Genomic DNA, 24681 nt, shown 5'->3' on the forward strand with positions numbered 1-24681 from the left:
TAACAACCTAAACACTTTTTATTTCAATATAAAAATGAGATTTATAACCAATGATTCACATTTTTACATGTTCTGAAGACGTAAGATGGAATTGATGTATCTTCTTTTTGTCACGTTCTGACCTTAATTTCCTTTGTTTTGTATTTATTTAGTATGGTCAGGGCGTGAGTTGGGTGGGTTGTCTATGTTTGTTTTTCTTGGTTTTGGGAATTTCTATGTTTCGGCCTAGTATGGTTCTCAATCAGAGGCAGGTGTCATTAGTTGTCTCTGATTGAGAATCATACTTAGGTAGCCTGGGTTTCACTGTGTGTTTGTGGGTGATTGTTTCCGTGTCTGTGTTTGTTCACCACACGGTACTGTTTCGGTTTTGTTCACGTTTATTGTTTTGTATTCATTGAGTGTTCAGTTCATGTTTTTAAATAAACAACCATGGACACTTACGACGCCGCATCTTGGTCCGATCCTTGCTACACCTCCTCTTCAGACGAAGAGGAGGAAAACCCTTACACTTTTTCTGTTATCGCATTCCAAAATCAACCTGGAATGCAACCTAGACTGTGCTCAGAAGGGATGTTGATTGCTGACTGATTTGTCACGTAATTTAGGTTTCTGGAAAATTTAGTTATAATCTAGAACAAACAAGCATTCTAGCCGGAGGGGTCTCCAAGAACACCTCTACACACAAACTCGGCTATCTCAAATCTAAAGTTAAGACATAGCTGTTGGCTAGCTAACCACCCAAATGAAAAGTTAGCAGTCAGCTAGCAAACCACCCAAATACAAACTTAATTTAACTAAAAAGTTAGCTGTCAGTGAAAGGTTTACAGCTAACTGTCTGTTCATCCTTCCTCTCCAGAACCAGAAATAGAGCTGTCCCTACCAGGTGTTCCGGGGATTCCAGACCAGGTGTCCCTGCCAGGTGTTCCGGGGGTTCTAGACCAGGTGTCCCAGCAGGTGAACCAGGCGGTGAGGAAGCGCCGCCACGCCGGAGATGACGACTACAACATTGAAGTTCTCCTGGGTGTCGACTATTCCGTGGTGCGTTTCCATGGCAAGGAGCATGTGCAGAACTACCTGCTGACCCTCATGAACATTGTAAGTCACTTTTTCTCTTATCGAACTCTAACCCTCATTGTTAGTCGCTTCTCTTACCTAACTCTAACCCTCATTGTTAGTCGCTTCTCTTATCGAACTCTAACCCTCATTGTTAGTCACTTCTCTTTCTCCTCCTGATACATTTAGCTCTGTGTACAGTGCCTTGCAAAAGTATTCACCCCCTTGGCGTTTTTCCTATTTTCATACATTACAACCTGTTGTTTAAATTGATTTTTATTTGGATTTAATGTAATGGACATACACAAAATAGTCCAAATTGATGAAGTGAAATGAAAAAAAATAACTTTAGACCCACATTAAACATCTCCAATCCAAAATTAAATCTAGAATCGGCTTCCTATTTCGCAACAAAGCCTCCTTCACTCATGCTGCCAAACATACCCTCGTAAAACTGACCATCCTACCGATCCTCGACTTCGGCGATGTCATTTACAAAATAGCCTCCAACACTCTACTCAGCAAATTGGATGCAGTCTATCACAGTGCCATCTGTTTTGTCACCAAAGCCCCATATACTACCCACCACTGCGACCTGTATGATCTCGTTGGCTGGCCCTCGCTTCATACTCGTCGCCAAGCCCACTGGCTCCAGGTCATCTACAAGTCTTTGCTAGGTAAATCTCCGCCTTATCTCAGCTCACCGGTCACCACATTAGCACCCACTCGTAGCACACGCTCCAGCAGGTATATCTCACTGGTCATCCCCCAGAGCCGATTCCTCCTTTGGACGCCTTGCCTTCCAGTTCTCTGCTGCCAATGACTGGAACGAACTGCAAAAATCACTGAAGCTGGAGACTCATATCTCCCTCACTAACCTTAAGCACCAGCTGTCAGAGCAGCTCACAGATCACTGCACCTGTACATAGCCCATCTCTAAATATCCCACCCAACTACCTCATCCCCATACTTTATTTATATTTCTTGCTCCTTTGCACCCCAATTTCTCTACTTGCACATTAATCTTCTGCACATCTATCACTCATCATCAGTGTTTAATTGGTATGTAGTAATTACTTAGCCACCATGGCCTATTTATTGCCATACCTCCCTTATCTTACCTCTTTTGCACACACTGTATATCGACTTTTTCTACTGTATCATTGACTGTATGTTTGTTTACTCCATGTGTAACTCTGTGTTGTTGTTTGTGTCGCACTGCTTTGCTTTATCTTGGCAAGGTCGCAGTTGTAAATGAGAACTTGTTCTCAACTGGCCTACCTGGTTAAATAAAGGTGTTCTCAACTGGCCTACCTGGTTAAATAAAGGTGAAATTAAAATAAAGAAGATGTGAAGGAGAGAGACTTTGTATTCAATTCATTGTCTCCTCCTCACGCATGGACTCGCTGTCTAACTGTCTGTCTTCCTGTCTGTTTCAATACTGTCTTACTGTCTGACTGCCTGTTTCAGTCCTGTCTTGCTGAGTGTTTCAGTCCTGTCTTGCTGAGTATTTCAGTCCTGTCTTGCTGAGTGTTTCAGCCCTGTCTTGCTGAGTGTTTGAGTCCTGTCTTGCTGAGTGTTTCAGCCCTGTCTTGCTGAGTGTTTGAGTCCTGTCTTGCTGAGTGTTTGAGTCCTGTCTTGCTGATTGTTTCAGCCCTGTCTTGCTGAGTGTTTGAGTCCTGTCTTGCTGAGTGTTTCAGCCCTGTCTTGCTGAGTGTTTCAGTCCTGTCTTGCTGAGTGTTTCAGTCCTGTCTTGCTGAGTGTTTCAGTCCTGTCTTGCTGAGTATTTCAGTCCTGTCTTGCTGAGTGTTTCAGCCCTGTCTTGCTGAGTGTTTGAGTCCTGTCTTGCTGAGTGTTTCAGCCCTGTCTTGCTGAGTGTTTGAGTCCTGTCTTGCTGAGTGTTTGAGTCCTGTCTTGCTGAGTGTTTGAGTCCTGTCTTGCTGAGTGTTTCAGCCCTGTCTTGCTGAGTGTTTGAGTCCTGTCTTGCCATCTGTTTTCGATTCTGTCTTACCATCTGTTTTCAATCCTGTCTTGCTGTTTGTTTCAGGTGAATGAGATCTACCACGATGAGTCTCTAGGAGTCCACATTAATGTGGTGTTGGTGAGGATGATCATGCTGGGCTATGCTAAGGTAGGCTTTAAAGATACCGCTTCGATAAAGCTCTAAATAGGATACCACTTAGAAGAATATTCTATCCACAATTATTATATCCAGTACAGTGAGTACATACAGTTACAGCCAGTGGTGTGTATTCATGGATGCCAAGGGAAGCCAGGCTTCCACAAAAAAAATGTGTTTCATAGTGGTCCTTCAATTCGGAAAAGGCTGAATGTATCTTACTGGAGAAAGCATCCGAGCTAGCGAAACAGCGCCCCTCTGTCTCAGTATGTGTCGGCCATCTATCTGATGCTATCTGGTCAAAAAGAGTATGACATTGTTGCTGCCCGTGGCATTGCATACAAGAGAAACCAGCGAGCATTTGGCCTTCCTTGACAAAATATTAATATTAGTCAATCAGCATTGAGCTAAACTGAGTGAGCTTAATTTATCAAAACAAATGTGTCAAGGGAAGCCCGTTTGGTTTGGCTTCACTCCAATCACAAGCCAAATGTAATTTACCAAAAAAATACCCCAAAAATTGTCCCTTTCCTAAATTACCCATAGATGGAGATAGGGATTTGTGGTTTTACTTAATTATCCGTACTCGCCAATGATTTTAATGACAATTCTGATCCAACCATAAATTCATGCATTGTGCCCCTGGTCTGAGAGGATGGAAGTTCAAAATGTTGCTTGATGTAATAGGCTAATGTTAACTAGCTGGCCTGGGGCACCGTAGTCCCAAGGAAGTTAGCCTAGCGAGTCAGGTAGCCTAGGACAACAAAACCTAGAAGTGTGTACTGTATGACAGAGTCATGAAAGAGAGGGGAGCGGTATTTCTGGGTGAGTCAATATGCTTTGTGGACTTCAATGGACAGATGTTGCTATCCAGTTTTGTGATGAACCAAAGGTGTGGTTTAATTTATTCTGCCATTTATTGTCTCTGCCTTTAGGCCTATATATCACGGTGTCAAGGCATATAAATGAACAGGTTATAGAGAAAACACTATCACAACACACATGTTGTAACACGTCTTTTTAGGGGGGTCTTGGCTTCCCCAGTGATTTTACCCATGCACCACTACTGGTTACAGCATGTGTTTGTGATTCTTGAGGGAATTGAACCCATGACCTTGGTGTTGCTAACACCATGCTATCAGGTTCTAACAGTTTGTCTGTCCTGTCAGTCCATCAGCCTGATAGAACGAGGGAACCCGTCCAGGAGTCTGGAGAACGTGTGTCGCTGGGCGTTCGTTCAACAGAAGGCAGACCATGACCATTCTGAGCACCATGATCACGCCATCTTCCTGACCAGACAGGGCTTTGGACCCACAGGCATGCAGGGTAAGACCACGACCCCTGATCCCTAACTCTGACCCTAACCCGTACCTCTAACCCCCTGGAATGTAGGGTTGGTCCAGGATTACCCCATGTGTACTGCTTCCTCCTACTGTCAGTCTCACTGACTTCATTCCAGCTCCCTACTGGGCCTGCAGTGTTCTGAAAACGTTAGGTCACATAATGTAGTGTTTGAAGAAGCCCTCCTAATGTTACTCTTAGTACTATTTGTTGAAGCAGCCAGTTGCACTATTTGATGTTAAAAAACTCTATTTGGTAGTTGTTGAATGTGCCCAACAGAGGTGTTAGCTAGTCAACCTGGTGATCACAGTTGTATTTGATTTTAGACATGCTGGATTCATTTGTTATACCAGAGGTGCTCTGAAGAACAGTCTGTTGTATCTTCCACCAACATTTATAGTTTCAGGCTCTCATTTTTCATACTAAGTTATCCATTTATTTTGTATTTATTTGTTTGCACCAAAGATTATAACAGTACATGACCAAGATGTTCAAACGTTCATAGATGACCAGCAGGGTCAGATTATAATAATCACAGTGGTTGTAGAGGGTGCAACAGGTCAGCCCCTCAGGAGTAAATGTCAGCTGGCTTTTCATAGCCGATCATTCAGAGTTAGAGACAGCAGGTGTGGTAGAGAGAGTCCAAAACAGCAGGTCCGGGACAAGTTAGCACGTCCGGTGAACAGGTTCCATAGCCACAGGCAGAACAGTTGAAATTGGCGCAGTAGCATGACCAGGTGGACTGGGGACACCAAGGAGTCATGGAGTCATCAGGCCAGGTAGTCCTGAGGCATGGTCCTAGGGCTCAAGTCCTCTGAGAGAAAAAGTGAAAATTAGCATACTTAAATTCACACAGGACACCGGATAAGACAGGAGAAATACTCTGGATATAACAGACTGACCCTAGCCACCCAACACATAATCTACTGCAGCATAAATACTGGAGGCTGAGACAGGAGGGGTTTGGGGACACTGTGGCCCCCTCTGATGATACCCCCATGCAGGGCCAAACAGGCAGTATATAACCCCACCCACTTTGCCAAAGCACAGCCCTCACACAGCAGAAGGATATTTTCAACCACCAACTTACTACCCTGAGACAAGGCCCGAGTATAGCCCACAAATATCTCCCCCACGGAACGAACCCGAGGGGTCGCCAACCTGGACAGGAAGATCACGTCAGTGACTCAACCCACTCAAGTGACCCACCCCTCCTAGGGACGGCATGGAAGAGCACCAGTAAGCCAGTGACTCAGCCCCTGTAATAGGGTTTGAGGCAGAGAGTCCCAGTGGAGAGGGGAACCGGCCAGGTAGAGACAGCAAGGGTGGTTCGTCGCTCCAGTGCCTTTCCATTCACCTTCACACCCCTGGGTCAGACTACACTCAATCATAGGTAGGAGCAAGCTCAGGTAATGCTTTGTAGGTTAGCAGTAAAACCTTGAAATCAGCCCTTGCCTTGACAGGAAGCCAGTGTAGGGAGGCTAGCACAGGAGTAATATGATTTTAAAACATTACTATTGGGGATCTATAATAAACCCCAGGAAGAGTAGCTGCTGCCTTGGCAGGAACTAATGGGGATCCATAATAAACCCCAGGAAGAGTAGCTGCTGCCTTGGCAGGTACTAATGGGGATCCATAATAAACCCCAGGAAGAGTAGCTGCTGCCTTGGCAGAAACTAATGGGGATCCATAATAAACCCCAGGAAGAGTAGCTGCTGCCTTGGCAGGAACTAATGGGGATCCATAATAAACCCCAGGAAGAGTAGCTGCTGCCTTGGCAGGAACTAATGGGGATCCATAATAAACCCCAGGAAGAGTAGCTGCTGCCTTGGCAGGTACTAATGGGGATCCATAATAAACCCCAGGAAGAGTAGCTGCTGCCTTGGCAGAAACTAATGGGGATCCATAATAAACCCCAGGAAGAGTAGCTGCTGCCTTGACAGGAACTAATGGGGATCCATAATAAACCCCCAGGAAGAGTAGCTGCTGCCTTGGCAGAAACTAATGGGGATCCATAATAAACCCCAGGAAGAGTAGCTGCTGCCTTGGCGGGAACTAATGGGGATCTATAATAAACCCCAGGAAGAGTAGCTGCTGCCTTGACGGGAACTAATAGGGATCCATAATAAACCCCAGGAAGAGTAGCTGCTGCCTTGGCAGGAACTAATGGGGATCCATAATAAATAGAAATACCAAAAACTGCTAATTATAAATGTGTAAATGAATTCACCAGCAATCAAAAAAATAATCAACTGTATATGTTTTGTTTACATGTGCGTGTGGATGTGAGTGTGTGAGAGTTATATGGGGGAGATTACTGAGTAGTCAGGCTGAACCCCCAGTCTTTGCTTGAAGTTATTGAGGGATAATGATGTTTGGTAATGTGAAGATAATAATTTCAGAGTATGGTAGCTCTATATCTAATAGTCATTTCTCTATGTGAGGTGCAGCAGTATGGAGGGTGAAGGTTATCGCAGTGTCTTTTGTTGTGTAGATGTATTTCAGAATGAACCTGGAAGCATCCATTGAAGGGTTTAGGTAAACTGTCTGGGAGGTATGAGTATGTGTAGATGAAAGGGCATAATTGGAGTGCATTAATGTCATAAATAGACAATATAATTAGTTTCTTAAACAAACTTGCAGATGGAGCCGGGTAATTCGAGGTGGCTAGTCTTGCAATTGTATATTGTATGATGAGTAATTTGTGTAGGTAGGAGGTATATGTACTGGCCCACCCAGACAATATTACAGTAAATGCGATATGGGTAAATGAAGCTCTAGTATAGAGTTAGGAAGCCTGATGAACCAAACCACTAATTTTTCTGATGATACCAACAGATTTCATCACTTTGCTACAGACAAATTCAATGTGATCTTTCTAGGATATCTTTTCATCAATTAGAACTCTGAGGAATCTAGTGGATGTGACTAGTTCCATTTCATTCCCAGTTATTGAGATTCTGCCTCTTTCTTTATTTTGGGATTTTTTAAGTTCGATTTTTTTTTTTTACATTTGAAGATAAATTGTTTATCTGGAACCATTCAGAAACTGTGGCTATGCCTGAGTTGGCTACATTAATTAGTGAGTCAAGATTCTTGATTAATTGGTATCATCAGCAAAGAGAGAAGGGGAAGTACGGTAGAAGACCCAGCAGTGAGGTCATTGATATAGATTACAAATAACAAAGGTCCAATTATCGAACCCTTTGGCACGCCACAGGATATCTTGGCTCTGGTTTACCATAAACATAACTACACTGATCAAAACATTCAAATAACACATCCTAGATCTGAATGAATGAAATATTCTTGTTAAATACTTTTTTCTTTACATGTGCTTTGAATGTGCTGACAACAAAATCACACAATTATCAATGGAAATCAAATTTATCAACCCATGGAGGTCTGGATGTGGAGTCACACTCAAAATGAAAGTAGTAAACTACACTACAGGCTGATCCAACTTTGATGTAATGTCCTAAAAACAAGTCAAAAATTAGGCTCATTAGTGTGTGTGGCCTCCACGTGCCTGTATGACCTCCCTACAACGCCTGGTCATGCTCCTGGTGAGGTGGCGGATGGTCTCCTGAGGGATCTCCTCCCAGACCTGGACTAAAGCATCCGCCAACTCCTGGACAGTCTGTGGTGCAACTGTTGGTGGATGGAGCGAGACATGATGTCCCAGATGTGCTCAATTGGATTCAGGTCTGGGGAATGGGCAGGCCAGTCCATAGCATCAATGCCTTCCTCTTGCAGGAACTGCTGACACACTCCAGCCACATGAGGTCTAGCATTGTCTTGCATTAGGCGGAACCCAGGGCCAACCACAACAGCATACGGTCTCACAAGGGGTCTGAGGATCTCATCTCAGTACCTAATGGCAGTCAGGCTACCTCTGGCGAGCACATGGAGGGCTGTGCTGCCCCCCAAAGAAATGCCACCCCGCACCATGACTGACCCACCGCCAAACCAGTTATGCTGGAGGATGTTGCAGGCAGCAGAATGTTCTCCACGGCGTCTCCAGACTCTGTCATGTCTGTCACGTGCTCAGTGTGAACCTGCTTTCATCTGTGAAAAGCACAGGGCGCCAGTGGCGAATTTGCCATTCTTGGTGTTCTCTGGCAAATGCCAAACGTCCTGCACGGTGTTGGGCTGTAAGCACAACCCCCACCTGTGGATGTCGGTCCCTCATACCACCTTCATGGAGTCTGTTTCTGACCGTTTGAGCAGACACATGCACATTTGTGGCCTGCTGGAGGTCATTTTGCAGGGCTCTGGCAGTGCTCCTCCTGCTCCTCCTTGCACAAAGGCGGAGGTAGCGGTCCTGCAGCCTCCTCCATGGCTCCTGATGTACTGGCCTGTCTCCTGGTAGCACCTCCATGCTCTGGACACTATGCTGACAGACACAGCAAACCTTATTGCCACAGCTCGCATTGATGTTCCATCCTGGATGAGCTGCACTACCTGAGCCACGCTTTGGATAAATCCAAAAAGATGCCAAGAGTGTATTCATTGTTCAGGGCTATAAATATTGTATAAACTAATTGCAAAAGAGCCATATCTGTGGGATAGTTTTTTTTACCAAAACCATATTGGTGCTCATACAGAATACAGAAAACCATATTGGTGCTCATACAGAATACAGAAAACCATATTGGTGCTCATACAGAATACAGAAAACCATATTGGTGCTCATACAGAATACAGAAAACCATATTGGTGCTCATACAGAATACAGAAAACCATATTGGTGCTCATACAGAATACAGAAAACCATATTGGTGCTCATACAGAATACAGAAAACCATATTGGTGCTCATACAGAATACAGAAAACCATATTGGTGCTCATACAGAATACAGAAAACCATATTGGTGCTCATACAGAATACAGAAAACCATATTGGTGCTCATACAGAATACAGAAAACCATATTGGTGCTCATACAGAATACAGAAAACCATATTGGTGCTCATACAGAATACAGAAAACCATATTGGTGCTCATATAGAATACAGAAAACCATATTGGTGCTCATACAGAATACAGAAAACCATATTGGTGCTCATACAGAATACAGAAAACCATATTGGTGCTCATACAGAATACAGAAAACCATATTGGTGCTCATACAGAATACAGAAAACCATATTGGTGCTCATACAGAATACAGAAAACCATATTGGTGCTCATACAGAATACAGAAAACCATATTGGTGCTCATACAGAATACAGAAAACCATATTGGTGCTCATACAGAATACAGAAAACCATATTGGTGCTCATACAGAATACAGAAAACCATATTGGTGCTCATACAGAATACAGAAAACCATATTGGTGCTCATACAGAATACAGAAAACCATATTGGTGCTCATACAGAATAGAGAAAACCATATTGGTGCTCATACAGAATACAGAAAACCATATTGGTGCTCATACAGAATACAGAAAACCATATTGGTGCTCATACAGAATACAGAAAACCATATTGGTGCTCATACAGAATACAGAAAACCATATTGGTGCTCATATAGAATACAGAAAACCATATTGGTGCTCATACAGAATACAGAAAACCATATTGGTGCTCATATAAAATACAGAAAACCATATTGGTGCTCATATAGAATACAGAAAACCATATTGGTGCTCATACAGAATACAGTGTTGAATTACATGTTTCAATATTCTTCAGGATTTTAGAAAAACATGGTAGTACAGATATTGGGTGATAATTTTGTAAAGATCTTGGATACCCAGATATCTAGAGGGGTATAACTTTGGTAATTTTCAAATCTTCAGGACCAATACCAGTTTCATAGATTTGGTGCTCGGATGACGCCACACAAAGCCAGGGTTAGTTAAACTAAGAGGTTGTTGACAAATTCAAAATGTTTCTAAACCTCACATGGAGAGCTAATCTTGGAGGTTTAGAATATGAATATACACGTGTGTGTGTGTGTATATATATATATATATATATATATATATATACATACAGTACCAGTCAAAGGTTTTAACACACCTACTCATTCCAGAGTTTCTTTCTGTTTACTTTTTTCTACCTTGTAGAATAATAGTGAAGACATCAGAACTATGAAATAACACATATGGAATCATGTAGTAACCAAAAAAGTGTTAAACAAATCAATATTTATTTACATTTCAAATTCTTCAAAGTAGCCACCCTTTGCCTTGATGACAGCTTTGCACACTCTTGGCATTCCCTCAACCAGCTTAATGAGGAATGCTTTTCCAACAGTCTTGAAGGAGTTCCCACATATGCTGAGCACTTGTTGGCTTCTTTTCCTTCACTCTGTGGTCCAACTCATCCCAACCCATCTCAATTGGGTTGAGGTCGGGTGATTCGGGAGGCCAGGTCTTCTGATGCAGTACTCAATCACTATCCTTCTTGGTAAAATAGCCATTACACAGCCTAGAGGTTTGTTGGGTCATTGTTCTGTTGAAAAACAAATAATAGTCCCACTAAGTGCATACCAGATGCGATGGCATATCGCTGCAGAATGCTGTTGTAGCCATGCTGGTTAAAGTGTGCCTTGAATTCTAATTCAATCACAGACAGTGTCATCAGCAAAGCACAACCACACCATCACACCTCCTCCATGCTTTACAGTGGGAACCACACATGCAGAGATCATCCGTTCACCCACACACGTATTATAAAGACACGGAGGTTGGAACCAAAAATCTCCAAATTGGACTCCAGACCAAAGGACACATTTCCACCGGTCAAATGTCCATTACTCATGTTTCTTGGCCCAAGCAAGTCTCTACTTATTATTGGTGTCCTTTAGTAGTGGTTTCTTTGCAGCAATTCAACCATGAAGGCCTGATTCACAAAGTCTCCTCTGAACAGTTGACGTTGAGATGAGTCTGTTACTTGAACTCTGTGATGCATTTATTTGGGATTCAATTTCTGAGGCTGGTAACTCTAATGAGCTTATCCTCTGCAGCTTCCTTTCCTGTGGCTCTGGGTCTTCCTCATGAGAGCCAGTTTCATCTTAGTGCTTGATGGTTTTTGCGACTCCACCTGAAGAAACTTTCAAAAGTTCTTGAAATGTTCCATATTGACTGACCTTCATGTCTTAAAGTAATGATGGACTGTCATTTCTCTTTGCTTATTTGAGCTGTTCTTGCCATAATATGGGCTTGGTCTTTTACCAGATTGGGCTATCCTCTGTGTACCACCCCTACCTTAACACAACTAATTGGCTCAAACACATTATTAAGAGGGAATGAACACACTTAACATTTAAGACATCTGTTAATCGAAACCTGTCATCAAGGCAAAGGGTGGCAATTTGAAGAATATAAAATATATTCTGATTTGTTTAACACTTTTTTAACTACTACATGATTCCATGTGTGTTATTTCATAGTAGAATTAGAATAAAGACATCAAAACTATGTAAAAATGAAAGAAAAATCCTTCAATGAGTAGGTGATCTAAAACTTTTGACCGGTACTGTGTGTGTATATAAAATCAGCAAAAAAGGAAAGTCCCTTTTTCAGGACCCTGTCTTTCAAAGATAATTCTGTAGTGAAAACAATACAGAAACTCGTGCAAAACGCACGGAGGACCAGACTCAGTTCCCAAACTTAACTACACGTGCGTAATAGCGAAAACAATAAACATCAAAGATAATCGAGCGCAAATACACACAAGCTTAATCCTGCACGAACTAAGGCAGGCAACAGGTGCCCTATATACACACAGAAATAAACGCAATTGAAACCATGTATGAAAAGGAACACAGACAAAACAACCAGAAAGGGAAAAAGGGATCGGTGGCGGCTAGTAAACCGGGGACGCTGAGCGCCGCCTGAACAGGGAGAGGAGTTACCTTTGTCGTGACAACATGTCTGTGGAACTTGTTCAGTTTTTTGTTATGTTCATATAAATATTTACACATGTTAAGTTTGCTGAAAATAAACGCAGTTAACAGTGAGAGGACGTTCCTTTTTTGCTGGGTTTATATACACTACCATTCAAAAGTTTGGGGACACTTAGAAATGTCCTTTAAAAATACAAAAAACAAAACTTTTTTTTTTTTGTCTATTAAAATAACATCAAATTAATCAAAAATAGTGTAGACATGTTCCAATGGCACGTTGTGTTAGCTAATCCAAGTTTAGCATTTTAAAAGGCTAATTGATCATTAGAAAACCCTTTTGCGGCCTCCCGGGTGGTTAAGGGCGCTGTACTGCAGCGCCAGCTGTGCCACAAGAGACTCTGGGTTATCGCCCAGGCTCTGTCGTAACCGGCTGCGACCGGGGGGGTCCTTGGGGCGACGCACAATTGGCCTAGTGTCGTCCGGGTTAGGGAGGGGTTGGCCGGTAGGGATATCCTTGTCTCATCGCTCACCAGCGACTCCTGTGGCAGGCCGGGCACAGTGCACGCTAAACCAAGGTTGCCAGGTGCGCGGTGTTTCCTCCGACACATTGGTGCGGCTGGGTTCCGGGTTGGATGCGCGCTGTGTTAAGAAGAAGTGCGGCTTGGTTGGGTTGTGTATCGGAGGACGGCATGACTTTCAACCTTCGTCTCTCCCGAGCCCGTACGGCAGTTGTAGCCATGAGACAAGATAGTAACTACTAAAACAATTGGATACCATGAAATTGGGGTAAAATTAAAAATAAAATAAATTAAAAACTTTTGCAATTATGTTAGCACAGCTGAAAACTGTTGTCCTGATTAAAGAAGCAATACAACTGGCCTTCAGTAGACTAGTGGAGTATCTGGAGCGTCGGCATTCGTGGGTTCGATTACAGGCTCAATGTCCAGAAATGAGTTTCTTCTGAAACTTATTCAGTCTATTTTTGTTTTGTTCTGAAAAATTAAGGCTAGCTGAATGAAGGCTAGCTACATCAAATAGTACCTGCAAATCACCAGTCTCAACGTCAACAGTGAAGAGGCGACTCAAGGATGCTGGCCTTCTAGGCAGAGTTCCTCTCTCTCTTTTTATTGACCAGTCTGAGATATGGCTTTTTCTTTGCAACTACTGTTATTGCAAATTAAACATCACAAATCACCAAGAAAAACAGTTACATTCCTCCACAAATATGTCCCCAATCAATACTTTAAATCCCCGAACGGCACCAGAGAGAAATGACAAAAGGGTAGAGAGCGGTAATGGACTACCATCATGGGACTACCATCATGGGACTTTTATTCTATGTTTTATTCTGTGTTTCAGCATTCAACCAACATAATAACGTAGTGCATTTATTGCTTACATTTTTTCGGAAAACCAGGATTATTTTTTAATAATGATACTGAAGCGACCTCAAAAACCACTATTCGCGCAGCACTAGTACGCACCATTGTCTCTCTTTCTCTTATCTCTCTTTCACCAGATCTACCTCAATGTAGAATGATTTCTCTCCTCTCTCTTTCACCAGATCTACCTCACTGTAGAATGATTTCTCTCCTCTCTCTTTCACCAGATCTACCTCAATGTAGAATGATTTCTCTCCTCTCTCTTTCACCAGATCTACCTCAATGTAGAATGATTTCTCTCCTCTCTCTTTCACCAGATCTACCTCAATGTAGAATGATTTCTCTCCTCTCTCTTTCACCAGATCTACCTCAATGTAGAATGATTTCTCTCCTCTCTCTTTCACCAGATCTACCTCAATGTAGAATGATTTCTCTCCTATCTACCTCAATGTAGAATGATTTCTCTCCTCTCTCTTTCACCAGATCTACCTCAATGTAGAATGATTTCTCTCCTCTCTCTTTCACCAGATCTACCTCAATGTAGAATGATTTCTCTCCTCTCCAGGCTACGCCCCCGTAACAGGCATGTGCCATACAGTCCGGAGCTGCACGCTGAACCATGAGGATGGATTCTCCTCTGCCTTCGTTGTCGCCCACGAGACCGGACATGTGTAAATTCTGATTATCTTTGTGTGTGTGTGTGTGTGTGTGTGTGTGTGTGTGTTTACACGGGGGCGGTTCAAGGTTCCATAGTGTGGGAATAGAATGTTTCCCATAATCTATTCAGTGGTTTTGTGTTCAGTTGGCTCCTCTGTGATCGGACGTTAGCATCAACCACCTTTCAGAGACAGGCCCACCTATTCTACAGCCTCTCCTCTATTATGATATTACATCATGTCCTGCCTCCTCCCAAATTACGTCACTCTGACATAACATCCATAGAGCGGCAGGCCGTGGAGCGGCAGGCCATAGAGCGGCAGGCCGTAGAGCGGCAGGCCGTAGGGACACCAGAGGAGCTGGAGAGGTAGTGGGGAACCCAGAGGAGCTGGAGAGGTAGTGGGGAGCTGGAGAGGTAGTGGGGAGCTGGAGAGGTAGTGGGGAACCCAGAGGAGCTGGAGAGGAAGTGGGGAGCTGGACAAGTAACATATTCTCTAAGTCAAATTAAATCTTATTAGGAATCAACGTCCATGACAACGTCCCTAACTCTCTCTCTCTCTTTCTCTTTCTTGTGTGTGTAAAGGCTGGGTATGGAGCATGATGGTCAGGGTAATCGTTGTGGGGACGAGACAGCCATGGGGAGTGTGATGGCTCCACTGGTTCAAGCTGCCTTCCACCGATACCACTGGTCCATGTGTAGTGGACAGGAGCTCAAGAGATATATACAGTATGTTACCTTCTATCAACCTACTTTTACAAGTATTGTTACTTTACTAGTATGTTACATTTACTCTACCATTACTAATATTAATACTATCACTAATACGTGTACTATTACTAATACTATTACTTTACTGTTACTAAAACAATACTATTATTTTACTGTTACTAAAACAAACACTACTACTATTACTTTACTGTTACTATAACTGATACTTTTACTATTGCTGTTATTATAACTAATACTATTACTATTACTTTACTGTTACTAAAACTATTACTTTACTGTTACTAAAACAATACTATTACTTTACTGTTACTAAAACTAATACTATTACTTTACTGTTACTAAAACTAATACTATTACTTTACTGTTACTAAAACTAATACTATTACTTTACTGTTACTAAAACTAATACTATTACTTTACTGTTACTAAAACTAATACTATTACTTTACTGCTACTGAAACTAATACTATTACTTTACTGTTACTAAAACTATTACTTTACTGTTACTAAAACAATACTATTACTTTACTGTTACTAAAACTAATACTATTACTTTACTGTTACTAAAACTAATACTATTACTTTACTGTTACTAAAACTAATACTATTACTTTACTGTTACTAAAACTAATACTATTACTTTACTGTTACTAAAACTAATACTATTACTTTACTGTTACTAAAACAATACTATTACTTTACTGTTACTAAAACTAATACTTTACTGTTACTAAAACAATACTATTACTTTACTGTTACTAAAACTAATACTATTACTTTACTGTTACTAAAACTAATACTATTACTTTACTGTTACTAAAACATTACTATTACTTTACTGTTACTATAACTGATACTTTTACTATTGCTGTTATTATAACTAATACTATTACTATTACTTTACTGTTACTAAAACTATTACTTTACTGTTACTAAAACTAATACTATTACTATTACTTTACTGTTACTGAAACTAATACTATTACTGTAACTAAAACATTACTATTACTTTACTGTTACTAAAACAATACTATTACTTTACTGCTACTGAAACTAATACTATTACTATTACTTTACTGTAACTAAAACAATACTATTACTTTACTGCTACTGAAACTAAAACTAATACTATTACTTTACTGTTACTAAAACAATACTATTACTTTACTGCTACTGAAACTAATACTATTACTTTACTGTTACTAAAACAATACTATTACTTTACTGTTACTAAAACAATACTATTACTTTACTGTTACTAAAACAATACTATTACTTTACTGTTACTATAACTGATACTTTTACTATTGCTGTTATTATAACTAATACTATTACTATTACTTTACTGTTACTAAAACAATACTATTACTTTACTGCTACTGAAACTAATACTATTACTTTACTGCTACTAAAACAATACTATTACTTTACTGCTACTAAAACTAAAACTAATACTATTACTTTACTGTTACTAAAACAATACTATTACTTTACTGTTACTATAACTGATACTATTACTTTACTGTTACTAAAACAATACTATTACTTTACTGCTACTGAAACTAAAACTAATACTATTACTTTACTGCTACTAAAACAATACTATTACTTTACTGCTACTGAAACTAAAACTAATACTATTACTTTACTGCTACTAAAACAATACTATTACTTTACTGATACTTTTACTATTGCTGTTATTATAACTAATACTCTTACTATTACTTTACTGTTACTAAAACTAATACTATTACTTTACTGTTACTAAAACAATACTATTACTTTACTGTTACTAAAACAATACTATTACTTTACTGTTACTATAACTGATACTAATACTATTGCTGTTATTATAACTAATACTAATACTATTACTTTACTGTTACTGAAACTAATACTGTTACTTTACTGATACTTTTACTATTGCTGTTATTATAACTAATACTAGTACTTTACTGTTACTAAAACAATACTATTACTGTTAAAACTATTACTGTGCGGGTACTAAAGCTAATCATTTTACTATTACTATTATGTTACTAGTATTATTTCTTTACTATTACATCACTTTACTATTACTACAATATTACTATTAATATTATTATTAATAATACAAATAATATTACTTTACTATGACTATTACTAACCATATGTATTTACTACTACTATAAGTATTAGAATTGATATACTACTAAGTGCATTCATCTTAAGGTCAGACAACCACATATCACAGTTGTAGTAAGTTAGATTTTCCTCAAAACAGTTATCAGCAAATTCTGTGCTTGTAGGAAAAGTGCAAGACTATCATGGTACTGTACTCTACTGAGACTTTACAGACTACCATGGTACTGTACTCTACTGAGACTTTACAGACTACCATGGTACTGTACTCTACTGAAACTTTACAGACTACCATGGTACTGTACTCTGAGACTTTACAGACTACCATGGTACTGTACTCTGAGACTTTACAGACTACCATGGTACTGTACTCTGGACTTTACAGACTACCATGGTACTGTACTCTACTGAGACTTTACAGACTACCATGGTACTGTACTCTACTGAGACTTTACAGACTACCATGGTACTGTACTCTGAGACTTTACAGACTACCATGGTACTGTACTCTGGACTTTACAGACTACCATGGTACTGTACTCTGAGACTTTACAGACTACCATGGTACTGTACTCTGATACTTTACAGACTACCATGGTACTGTACTCTGAGATTTTACAAATGACCACAATACTGTAGTCTTCTGAAAGTTTACAGTACTAACATGGGTCTGTACTCTACTGAGACTTACAGTATTACCATTACAAGTCACCTCACAAGTCCTCAACTGGCAGCTTCATTAAATAGGACCCGCAAATCACCAGTCTCAACGTCAACAGTGAAGAAGCGACTCAAGGATGCTGGCCTTCTAGGCAGAGTTCCTCTGTCCAGTATCAACGTCAACAGTGAAGAAGCGACTCCAGGATGCTGGCCTTCTAGGCAGAGTTCCTCTGTCCAGTTTGTGTTCTTTTGCCCATCTTATTCTTTTATCTTTATTGGCCAGTCTGAGATATGGCTTTTTCTTTGTAACTCTGCCTAGAGTGAAATGCTTACTTCCAAGCCCTTAACCAACCAGCTTTAAGAAGTTTTACTAAAAACAAGGATTAAGTAAAAAATATAAGTAACAAATAAAAGTAACAAATAATTAAACATCAGCAGTAAAATAACAATAGCTGGCTATATACAGGGGGTACCGGTACAGAGTCAATGTGCGGGGGCACCGGTTAATCGGGGTAATTGAGGTAATATGTACATAGAGGTAGAGTTAAAGTGACTATGCATAGATAATAAACGGAGAGTAGAAGCTGCGTAAGAGAGGGGTCTGGGTAGCCCTTTGATTAGCTGTTCAGGTGTTATATGGCTTGGGGGTAGAAGCTGTTAAGAAGCCTCTTGGACCTAGACTTGCCGTGCGGTAGCAGAGAGGACAGTCAATGACTAGGGTGGCTGGAGTCTTTGGCAATTTTTAGGTCCTTCTGACACCGCCTGGTAGAGTGGTCCTGGATGGCAGGAAGTTTTGCCCCAGTGATGTACTGGGCCATACTCACTACCCTCTGTAGTGCCTTGCGGTCGGAGGCCGAGCAATTGCCATACCAGGCAGTGATGCAACCGGATGCTCTCGATGGTGCAGCTGTAGAACCTTTTTTATGATCTGAGGACCCATGCCATATCTTTTTAGTCTCTCGAGGGGGAAAATATTTTGTCGTGCCCTCCTCACGACTGTCTTGGTGTGCTTGGACCATGTTAGTTTGTTGGTGATGTGGACACCAAGGAACTTGTAGCTCTCAACCTGCTCCACTACAGCCCCATCGATGAGAATGGGGATGTGCTCGGTCCTCTTTTTCCTGTAGTCCACAATCATCTCCTTTGTCCTGGCACCACACGACCAGGTCTCTGACCTCCTTCCTATAGGCTGTCTTGTCGTTTTCGGTGATCAGGCCTACCACTGTTGTGTCATTGGCAAACTTAATGATGGTGTTGGAGTCGTGCCTGGCCATGCAGTCATGAGTGAACAGGGAGTACAGGAGAGGACTGAGCACACACCTCTGAGGGGCCCCAGTGTTGAGGATCAGCACGGCGGATGTGTTGTTACCAACGCTTACCACCTGGGGGTGCCCGTGAGGAAATCCAGGATCCAGTTTCAGAGGGAGGTGTTTTATCCCAGGGTCCTTAACTTAGTGATGAGCTTTGAGGGCACTATTGTGTTGAACGCTGAGCTGTAGTCAATGAATAGCATTCTCACATAGGTGTTCCTTTTGTCCAGGTGGGAAAGGGAGTGTTGAGTGCAATAGAGATTGCATCAGATTGCATCATATGTGGATCTTTTAGCATCTATTGCATGGTGTCACCTGATCAATGGCTTTGTCCAATCATGGATACAGTCATTGGTAAAACCTAGCAGTATTACTTATTTATCTGAGAGGGAGGCAGATGTACAGCATTTTGCTAAAAAAACATGATAATTTGTCTCTCTGAAATTAATCCTGTTCCAAACAAATACAAAGAGGGCACGACAAAGCCTATTTCCCCCTCAGGAACTAAAAAGATTTGCATGGGTCCTGAGATCCTCAAAAGGTTCTACAGCTGCAACATCACTGCCTGGTACAGCAACTGCTTTGGCCTTCGACTGCAAGGCACTACAGAGGGTAGTGCATACGGCCCAGTACATCACTGGGGCCAAGCTTCCTGACATCCAGAACCTCTATACCAGGCGGTGTCAGAGGAAGGCCCTAAAAATTGTCAAAGACCCCAGCCACCCTAGTCATAGACTGTTCTCTCCGCTATCGCATGGCAAGTGGTACCGGAGTGCCAAGTCTAGGACCAAGAGGCTTCTCAACAGTTTTTACCCCCAAGTCATAAGACTCCTGAACAGGTAATCAAATGTCTACCTGGACTATTTACATTGTGTGCCCCTTCCCCCCAACCCCTTTTACGCTGCTGCTACTCTCTGTTTATCATATATGCATAGTCACTTTAACTATACATTCATGTACATATGTACATACTACCTCAATTGGGCCGACCCACCGGTGCGGTTTTCATTATTTGACCTCACATTTTGCTTACTGTGCATCTTTGTTACCTTGTTCCAACACACATGGTTTCTGTTTCATAGTTGCAACAAAGGCAAGTACAATTTATTGAACAGTTGTTTTTTTTACATTAAAAGAAAATTATATTCTTATGTTACCTAACACCTTCATGAATGCATTTAGAGTGTTGCAGTCAGAATGACTGCTCCTTAGCTTGGGGCAGTCCCTCGAGTCACAGTGGTTCAAGTGTTAAACAACATTTCTGAAAATGAAATGAAACTCTTCTTGTGTCTCGTAGTTCGTACGACTGTCTCCTGGACGACCCGTTCAAACACGACTGGCCCCAGCTGCCGGAGCTGCCAGGGATCAACTACTCCATGGATGAACAGTGTCGCTTCGACTTCGGAGTCGGATACAAAATCTGCACATCAGTAAGTTTGGTCTCGGACATCGTCTAGTCTAGTAGAGAGACAGAGATAGAGAGCTATCCCTATAGAGCTGTCTGATACTTCAGACTCCCTTCCGCTCAGATATCCCTTTGAAGAGCAGAGAAATATAACCTCTGTGTTGGAGGGAAAGACACATGACCAAACTGCTTTACAGTTGGCACTATGCATTGGGCCAGGTAGCCTTATCCTGGCATCTGTTAAACCCAGATTAATCCGTCGGATTGCCAGATGGTGAAGCGTGATTCATCACTCCAGAGATCGTGTTTCCACTGCTCCAGAGTCTAATGGCGGTGAGCTTCACATCACTCCAGCTGATGCTTGGCATTGCTCATGGTGATCTTAGGCTTGTGTGCGGCTGCTTGGCAATGGAAACTCATTTCATAAAGCTCCTGACGAACAGTTCTTGTGCTGACGTTGCTTCCAGAGGTAGTTTGGAAATCGGTAGTGAGTGTTGCAACTGAGGACAGACGATTTTTAATCACTAGGTGCTTCAGCACTCGGCAGTCCTGCTCTGTGAGCTTGTGTGGTCTAAATAATTCTCTCTGCTATTATTCTGACATTTCACATTCTTAAAATAAAGTGGTAATCCTAACTGACCTAAAACAGGGAATTTTTACTAGGATTAAATGTCAGGAATTGTGAAAAACTAAGTTTAAATGTATTTGGCTAAGGTGTATGTCAACTTCTGACTTCAACTGTACACACACACTATATATACACTTCAACTGTATATAGTGTATGATGGGGTGTCCACATACTGATGTATATAAAGTGTATATTGTGTCTGTTTATCAGGGAAATAGTTTCAGTAAGGAGATTAGAGGTGGGGGATCATGCAGGGGCATAGAAGAATTGTGACGCTAAAAGTTTGAGTAATTAAAAACTATCCAGAACCAATGCTAATAAGATAGATCTGAAGACATTGTGGCAATTAATATATGCCATTTAGCAGATGCAAAGCGACTTGGTCGTCCATGGGTGGTCCATGGGTCGTCCCTGGGAATAAACATCCAGACTGACAGAGCTCTCTGCTCCATGCCACTCTCTGAACCCAGATCATTATTTCCTGTTTCGTTGATTTAAGGCTTTAATCAAAATGCAGCTTAAAATGTGTTCTTCATTCCCGAGTCCTGGTGAACAGTGTTTGTTTCTTAACGAGCTCCATAGTGTCTGGCGACTCCAGAGGAATCCGATCTCAATCGTTATTTACCGGGTTAAACTGTTAATTTAACTATTTTCTACAGAATTAGCTGTGGGGGCGTTGGTGACCAGCAACATATGAAGATGCGCTCCGAACAATTTCTATTAATACTTGACCATCACCTCCCCCACTGTAACAATGTGCTGGGTTCGTTGTCTGAGTCAGGCGCAGGACACAGGTTTGAGGAAAAACACAAAAGTCTTTACTCAAAACATTAATACAAAAAAAAACGGAATATCTCCAACAAGGAAACATCACGTATCGAGAAAACCCTCCAACACACACAGTAACACAACACAATCACAGACCAAACAGAAAGGTCGACGAGAGGTTAAATAAGGAACATAATAAGGGAATAGAAATCAGCATAATCAAGACAAAACAAAAAGGAAACATGGATCGGTGATGACTAGAAAGCCGGTGACGTCGACAGCCTAACGCCGCCCAAACAAAGAGAGGAGCCGACCTCAGCCGAAGTCGTGACCCCCACGGTGTTCATTTTGTAACATTTAATTTGGAATCGAACCCAATTTACTAATCTGGCTTTTTTTCTGAAAATGTTGGCCTTTTAATCGTAAAATGTCAAAACAACAACGGCCACAAAGGAGCAGGCCTCTGCTGAAGCCTTGGGTTCACCTGACACAGACTCGGATCCCCCCGACCTAGCCATGGTAATGGTGGCTATCATTAAATCTGAACAGACTGTGCTGGCTAAGGTGGAGTCACTATCCACTGACCTATCCGCATAAATAGTTATTCTCGCCACGGAGGTCAACATAAAGATCGACTTGGCGAGACATGACACCTGTCTGAATAACGCAAATATTTACTCCGACAAAGTGGTGACACTGGAAGAGGAAGTCACCCAGCTATCATTAGATGTCGTCAAACTCACTTCCAAGGTTGAGGACCTTGAGAAGAGACAGCGCCCGGGGAACGGGACCTCGATTACGCCCCCACCCTTGACCGTGCGCACATAAGCATACAGTCCGCACAGAAGAATGGGGAGCCGCCCAGAACCATAGTAGTTTAATTCCACTACCTTCAGGAATGGGGAGTCACCCAGACCCATAGTAGTTTAATTCCACTACCTTCAGGAATGGAGAGTCGCCCAGAACCATAGTAGTTTAATTCCACTACCTTCAGGAATGGGGAGTCACCCAGAACCATAGTAGTTTAATTCCACTACCTTCAGGAATGGGGAGTCACCCAGAACCATAGTAGTTTAATTCCACTACCTTCAGGAGAAGGAGAATGTCTTCCGTAAGGCAGCGCCATCACCCACGACAGCCAGAATATTCGCGTTTACCCCGACTACATGGCGGCAGTCATGAAGAAGAGGTCAGCCTTTAACGAGGTGAGGGGGCTCCTGCACCGCTGTCGTAACACCAAGTTCGGCATTCTTTACCCAGCTGTACAGAAGATCACTACTCTCTCTGGCGAGCAGAAGACATACTTAGACCCAACCAAGACCAAAGAATACATTGTCGCGCACCTACATCCACAGGAGGACTGGCGACATAATATTAACTAGCCATTGTGGTCTCATACCGTGACCCTGCACTAGCCGTGCTAACGCGAACCATGACCAACTAGTGAATTCATATCTTGATTAGAAACGTGCCCGCTGCCCAAAAAAATTACAATTATTCATCCAGTAACTTAACGTTCTGAACAATGATGATATGTATAGGGTGACATGTTTTCACAAGGACAATATAGTTTGAATAGTATTTTATTTACAGTACATGGCTCAATGAGCTTTTACCAACTAGCTGCGGCTGTACAGTGACGGTGCTAGGTGGTGCGGTAATAATTAGCCTAGTCGCTACCTAAGGCTAGGGCTGAGCGCTCTTTCCATGCCTTAGTAGGATACCCTACTAACATACTGTGAGCATGTTTAATACATACAATACATACAAGTTTATACTCCCAAAGGACCATGTGTATTATTCTTTACTATTTGACTGGTTGGTCTGCCCTGGTGCTTGGTGGTGGATGGCACGGGTTTGTGTGTGTGTGTGTGTGTGTTCCTCTAAGGGAGTTATATATATATATATATATATATATATAAAATTTCCACTCAAGCCTACTAAGTGTCCAGTCTAGAGGTGCTTAGATATTAACCCATATCTGAAAGGCACAATCACAATCTCTAGATTATATGACATAATACAGAACATTAAGCCACCTTCCTTTGCAAATACAAAATCTGCATGGAGCAAGACATAGGTGGCAAGCTACCCGATGATATATGGTAACAAAGTTGAGCGTATCCACACATCATCGTTTTACATAAGGCATGGGCTAATTCAGTTTAAGGTTTTGCATCGTGTCCATTACTCAAGTGACAGATTGTCAAAAATATACCCAAAAGTTGACCCCAAGTGTTGGCGATGCCACCGGAGTCCAGCGACTGTGGGACACATGTTTTAGTCATGCCAATCTTTGAGTGGCCTCTGGGACCCCATTTCTTGAGGCATTCTCACATCTGTGTAATACAGCTGTTAGCCCCCAACCCGGTCACTGCCATTTTGGGGTACTTCCCCTAGACCAGAATTCTACCACGCATCAGGCAAATGTCTAACCTCTGGAGAAGGTTAGGTACACTGTGCTTGGGTCACGACAAAGGTTAGACTAAACCTGGTCCCCATTAATACAATACGTGGAGAGCCTGGGGTTAGACTGACTAAATAGAGGGGAGTCATTCCTCTAGGGGGGTTAGACTGACTAAAGAGAGGGGAGTCATTCCTCTAGGGGGGTTAGACTGACTAAAGAGAGGGGAGTCATTCCTCTAGGG

The 24681-nt window shown here is 41.8% G+C and overlaps 1 protein-coding gene across 2 annotated transcripts in view; it reads left to right on the plus strand.

Annotated features, from left to right (window-relative positions):
* The window catches only part of adamts3 (ADAM metallopeptidase with thrombospondin type 1 motif, 3), a 151012-nt gene that overhangs the window by 9516 nt on the left and 116815 nt on the right, over window positions 1–24681 (plus strand). For both annotated transcript variants that reach the window (XM_065026949.1, XM_065026950.1), the window contains exons 2-7: window positions 857–1095; window positions 3101–3184; window positions 4342–4498; window positions 14320–14425; window positions 14995–15138; window positions 20530–20662. In XM_065026949.1, coding sequence (XP_064883021.1) covers window positions 857–1095; window positions 3101–3184; window positions 4342–4498; window positions 14320–14425; window positions 14995–15138; window positions 20530–20662 — 863 coding nt within the window. The remainder of the gene's footprint in view (window positions 1–856; window positions 1096–3100; window positions 3185–4341; window positions 4499–14319; window positions 14426–14994; window positions 15139–20529; window positions 20663–24681) is intronic.

This window comes from Oncorhynchus nerka, linkage group LG13, assembly GCF_034236695.1.
Source record: "Oncorhynchus nerka isolate Pitt River linkage group LG13, Oner_Uvic_2.0, whole genome shotgun sequence".
Lineage (NCBI taxonomy): Eukaryota > Metazoa > Chordata > Actinopteri > Salmoniformes > Salmonidae > Oncorhynchus > Oncorhynchus nerka.